This window comes from Pollicipes pollicipes, unplaced genomic scaffold (assembly GCF_011947565.3).
Source record: "Pollicipes pollicipes isolate AB1234 unplaced genomic scaffold, Ppol_2.1 Scaffold_7262;HRSCAF=8765_pilon_pilon_pilon, whole genome shotgun sequence".
Taxonomy (NCBI): Eukaryota; Metazoa; Arthropoda; class Thecostraca; order Pollicipedomorpha; family Pollicipedidae; genus Pollicipes; species Pollicipes pollicipes.
This window is the reverse complement of record NW_023597055.1, coordinates 21,076,998-21,082,997: the sequence shown is the minus strand read 5'-3', so window position 1 is coordinate 21,082,997 and position 6,000 is coordinate 21,076,998. Positions and strand designations below refer to the sequence as shown.

At 55.4% G+C, this 6,000-nt stretch overlaps 1 protein-coding gene across 1 annotated transcript; it reads right to left on the bottom strand.

Moving 5' to 3' along the window:
* LOC119113561 (transport and Golgi organization protein 11) lies at nt 1-3,389 on the bottom strand. The gene is made up of 4 exons (XM_037237857.1): nt 3,286-3,389; nt 1,437-1,684; nt 1,327-1,361; nt 1-1,206 (listed from the first exon to the last, which is right to left on the bottom strand). The coding sequence occupies exons 2-4, from the start codon at nt 1,642-1,644 to the stop codon at nt 1,012-1,014; spliced, it is 438 nt and encodes a 145-aa protein (XP_037093752.1). The 5' UTR covers nt 1,645-1,684; nt 3,286-3,389; the 3' UTR covers nt 1-1,011.
* Nucleotides 3,390-6,000: the final 2,611 nt, after the last annotated feature.

Below are 6,000 nucleotides of genomic sequence, written 5' to 3'. Positions count from 1 at the left end.
GCAAGAAAGACGCGTAAAATACCGCCCACGGCACCCACAGGCGTAAACAGACATCCCCGCCCGCCTAACAAATGACCCGGGGTTATGGCCCACCTTGCTACAGCCAGTGTGCAGTGTCATCCCTTCCTACTCCACACATCCAAGCAGCATTAAAACGCCTCCCCCGACGGGTGTGCGAAGACATCGGACAGACGCGGAAACCAGGTACGGCTGGCTGAGGCGCACGAGCATCCCGCGGCGGCCGAAGCCGTGTTCCAGGCCGGCGCACGCTGGCGAGGTGGCCGCCGGCCTCCGCGTCAAACATTGCACTACGGATCGACTGCACTACGGCAGCCGGGCTGGACCACACGGGTCGGGTCGGGTAGGACAAGCACCACAACGCATTCAGTCATTCGGTCCGACACGCCAGGACCACAGACGATCCGTCCGGTGCGGCCTGAACACACCGAGACCACGGATGGTCTGTCCGGTGCGGCCTGAACACGCCGAGACAACGGACGATCCGCCCGGTACGGCCTGAACACGCCGAGACCACAGACGATCCGTCCGGCACGGCCTGAACAGTCATGTGCACTCTCACCAGGGGAAGGGATCGATAAATCAAGCGAGCCATGCACATCCAAAGGACGTTCAAATATAATTCATCTCTGCACGTCCTAGGTCGGCAATGGGCATCCACCTGTGGCTAGGAGAGGGGTGGTCCACCAGGTCATCACGCAGCCAGACTCCTGTCCTCGCAACTCCCATACGTGCAGTAAATGGCACCACTAACCACGTGCGAGAGCGGGTCTACTCAACGTCCCTATCACCAGCACAGCGCACTAAAACAAGAGCGACCGGGGCTCCGTGGCCGCCGGCCCAAGCCAGCATCCACACAACCACCAGCCACTACTAGGACGGCGCACCGGCAGCTCTACACGCGCCCGGTCCTCCCCAAAGCCCACAGCGAGAGCCACCACGCACCGCGCCCCCAAACACTGGCCACTGTCATCCGGCGGCACGAGACGCCGGTCAGAGCGAGCGGCCCATCCACAGAACGACCTTCATCACGAAGTAGGCGACACCGGCCGTGTAGAGCATCACCTCGCGTGAGCGCCGGCGCTGGTTCTCCACCTCAATCTGCATTAGACGCCGGTTGACCTTGAGCAGCTGGCGGCGCAGCAGCTCCAGCTCCTCGCCGGCGCTCAGGTAGCCGGCCACCGCCGGCGGCGAGAACTGCTCGCGCAGCACCAGGCTGCGCTCGGAGCGCGGCCGCCGCTCCGGCGAGTCCTCCGGCGGCGAGGCCGGCTCGGCCGGCGGCAGCAGGTGCTCGTCGACGCGCAGCACGCGCGGCGGCGCCTGCACGCGCGCCCCCCAGTCGTCTGCGGCCGCCGGCTGCGCGGCGCGCTCCAGCAGCAGTTCACGCGGCGCGCCGCCGCCGGCGCCGTGCCGCTCGCCGCCCAGCACCACGATACGGTCTGGCACGCTCATCTGTGCGGCGCCGGCGCCGTTCGGCAGGCCGGCATGCTGCTGGAACCGGTCGTCGCCCTCGCCCGTCACCTGGATCCGCTTGGGCACGCGCATCCGGGCATTGATGTCGGCCGTGAACGCCAGGTCGTCGTCAAAGGCGGCCGACAGCCGCGCCGGGCTGGCCGAAGCCGACATGCCCGGACCGTGACGTCACTGAAGTGCCGCGATGACGTCACTGCAGCACAATGATGATCAGTGATGTCCTGGTTTGCCAGGGCAGGATTGGCATGTGAGCATCTGCATAATGTTTGCATTCAAGAAGCAGCACCAAGTATTTGTTATGAATTGCAGAGGCTATGAAAAACAACCCAACATCTTTCAAAATTTCAATCATACAAAATATCACTGCTCTGCAATCATAGTTCTCCAACATTTGAACTTGTCATGTGCATGTAAATCCTGCCTACAACATCCATCATTTTATACATATATACATATCAGTTGTACATATCCATTATACATCATACATCATACATTACATACATATCCAACATTACCAATGATGGGAAAATAATCCTCTGATTATAAATCATGAGCATATTGAACTCTGCTTGCAAACTGCTGTTCGACAACATCTGATTTGTTATTATTAAAAAACATCACAGAAATATGAACACCTGAGCCTAAGGTATGCATGACTGCATCTCTGTAAGAAGTTGAAATGTCAGCTGTAAGTTGTGACATATGCTGACACTCATCACACAGAAATACACACACATGCATGTGCATCCACTTACACACAGACACATGTGCATAGATATCCTAACCTGGGAGCTGTAATCACCTGTGCCAGACTGGTGCTTGATTTCAATCCATAATACCATATGATTCAGAATATCACCATCTATCCTTTTACATATTTGCATGGGTGGAGAGGCTTTCCCATGCTTCAAATGGATTCTCATGACATTGGAAGAAATGTCAGTTTTTATCTTTAGCAGCACTTTCATTCTCATTCAAAGTCTTTTAATGTTGATTCAGATGGCAAAACCACAAAAATAGAGTGAAATCTTATTTCATATAATTTCCCCATCCAATGTGCAGAATGTCTGCATAACCTTGGTGAGCTGGACCTGATGCCTATGTGTGCCAAGCCCAGGCCAGAAACATTGAGCTGAATTTTCATATCTATTTATTCATGAAAAATATTTGAGAACTTCCTTGTCAAAGACTATCTTTGCAACACAACAATTGGTTGAAATATCATCTCCCCATGGACTAAAGCACTGCAGACCTTGTGGCAAATATTCAAAATTTTAGCATTCATATTAACTATGTGCATGCACTGAAACTGTTGCTGCAATGTCCTGGCTATGCCAAGTGCTTGGTGCAACAGGGATGTTTTGCAGCCTGGCTAGCAGGTAGCTGGACTGAAGAACACTCAAAATACTTACAGCACTTAACATGTGTGCATTCTGCATGTAGTTCCATGCATGCATAACTAGAATTTGTCCAGACTCAGCCAAGCATTGCTTCACCCATGCATGTACAGCCATATGTGGCTAGGCATATATCTATCAATCTTAATCATTCACACAATTAACTGCAGTGAGAAAACGTTGCACCCCAAACACACCACTGATCTCACTCTTGACAGGTCAACTAGCAAGACACTGACATTGCCTACAGAAGCTCCTATAACAAAGCAAATCGCATCTAGTGGCTAAAATATCTGATGGCGTCAGAAACGTGTTCCAATCACTATGACCGTTACAGGCACCAACAGCACATAAAATATCCTGAAAAAGCTGACAGCAGAGCGGTTTCAACACTTACCTAAATTGCCGTTGAGCGCCCTCCGCACGGAATCCAACTCACAGAATCCGTTCCGTCTGCCGCGTCACCTTGACGCCTCGGAAGCCACCCACGCGAAATCCAGCCTTCCGTGCCGTGATCGCCTTACACCCACGGCTTCTACCTTCCGCCGCTGGGTGCTTTGCAGTCTCGGACGATGCCTGCCCTTACAATAAACTTGGGTCAGCTGACTACTGTTCTTCATCTTTTTTGTAACCCCCGGAACTAGTTGGGCCGTAACAAATTACTCGTGCACGAAATGCAGCATGCCTTCAAAATGAATGCAAGCCATTTCTTGAAGTTTTTCATGAGGACTTTTCCAACGAAAAAGAGTCAAGAGGTGTCTTTTGAAGCACGTTTGCGGTACCCTGTCTCCACACTTACCACGTTGCCGCATTGTTCCAAGGCCCCGATCGAAACCACGTCGGCCATTAACTTGCAAAATTCGTGCGCTTATTCATCTTGCACGCGAAGTCTTAAATTTTATTGTCTGAATGCACTATTCTTCTCCAACTTTTTTCAACGTCGAGAAGCATATGCTCTGGGCTTAATTTACTGATACCACGGCAGCCCAGAGACCGTAAATTTTCCAAAGGATCCGAACGCGCAACAAACGAAATACAAGGCAAGAACATGCATGTATTTCGTTCAGACAAGGTCACATGAGATAACTCTCGAACCGATGTCCCGTAAACTGTTAGGACACACGAAATGGCTGGTAAGCTAGAACGGTACAAACTTACAGGGCACCATTTCTCAAAATGTATTCAGTTTTCACACATGCTGAGACGCCAACTTGGGGCACAATGGAGCACACTGTCTAAGGAACCGATGAACCTGCCTCCTGCAAGCGGCTCCACAAGGCTCCTACCATACCCAACTTGGTCAACACCACCTAGTATCTTCACATGCACATAGCAACCAGCCTAATGCATGTTCAATACAACAGACGATGGAGTTTGCAAACCCTCTCCACATGCTTTGTGACTGGTAAGGCGACTCATCGTTACGGTGCGGCCCTCCGCAACGGCCCGCTCATGCCGCGACTGCGCTCGTGCCACGCCTGCAGCCGTCCGCTGGCAGTCGGCACCACCAGCGGAGGAGAGCGTTCCGCCGTGCCGCGGGTCAGTCCCGCCGGCGGCTCAGTACGCGGCTGCCTGGTCGTCGCCCCACCACTCCTGGCGCTGCTCGGGCGGCGCGGCACGCCCGTCGGCCGCGTCGGCCGCCTGCTCGCCGCCCGTCTCGGCCGCCGCCTCCACCGCCTCCAGCTGACCCTGCCCGGCGGGGAGGGGGGACGTCAGCCGGCGGCGCGGCACCGACGGCACACGGCTGACAGGGGGCCGACCGGGCGGCTTCACACCGTCGTGCTGCTGTGCTCCTTCAAATAGGTGGCAGGAGGTTAATGTTAACGCGCGCGGCTGGAGCCTCTTGTTGGGCTTTCACGCCATGTTGCGACGCCTCCCCCCCCCCCCCCTTCCCACATCGAGATCAATCGATGAGAATTGAGCACAGGCCGTCGTCAAGCGAGTGTCTCGTGCCTCAGAAGTCTAGAGTAAAACGGCACGCAGTGCACGCTTCGCCATGACGTAATACGGAGCGTACGCTAAAACGGCCATGCGTCTCGCCTCTTGCTCCGCACGTGCGCACGCCGCAGGGATCCCGTGAAGGGAGATTACAGATACTGCGCCGACCGACCCCGGCCATCCAATGAGCACCAGAGGGCGCAAGTTTGCAGATCTCAGTACTATCAGCCCATCAGCCGGACGCCTTCACAGCCACAGAAACCGCCCAGCACACGTCTTTTTAGTCCCCGCTAACGGGGGAGGGGGGGGGGGCATGAAATAGCCCCAACACACCACCTTGGCGCTTTTGAGCACTGCCGATACCTGGCCACTACCCATTAAACTCTAAGGTAAACGAAATAAAGTCAACCATGCCACGATGTAACACAAAAGTCAACAAGGCGGAAAACATACGAAATGTCATAGATTAAACTAAATTCAACAAAACTAGCTACACTCTCACCTACACCAAGCATCGCTGGTCCCGGGGCCACAGCCGGCAGACCCGCCCTGCAGTGGCGGCCCGGCCCTCGTCAGTCAGTCACCGCCGCCACCCCTCTTGCCATGCGGTCGTCAGTCAGTTACCACCGCCACCCCTCTCGCCATGTGGGCTCCCGTCAGTCAGTCACCGCCGCCACCCCTCTCACCATGTGGTCGTCAGTCAGTCACCGCCGCCACCCCTCTCACCAAGTGGTCGTCAGTCAGTCACAGACGCCATCCCTCTCACCATGTGGCCGTCAGTCAGTAACCGCCACCCTTCTCACCATGTGGTCGTCAGTCAGTCACTGCCGTCACCCCTCTCACCATGTGGTCGTCAGTCAGTCACCGCCACCCCTCTCATCATGTGGTCTCCCGTCAGTCAGTCGGCGCCGCCACCCCTCTCACCATGTGGGTTCTCGTGGGTCATTCACCGCCGCCAACCCCTCATGTGGTCGTCAGTCAGTCAACGCCGCCGCCACCCCCCCCCCCCGCGTCATGTGGTAGGCAGTCAGTCTTAAACGCCACCCCCCTCACCATGTGGGCTCTTGTCAGTCAATAACCACCGCCGCCCCTCTCAAGATGTGGGCTCCCGTCAGTCAGTCACCGCCGCCACCCCTCTCGCCATGTGGGTTTTCGTGAGTCATTCACCACCGCC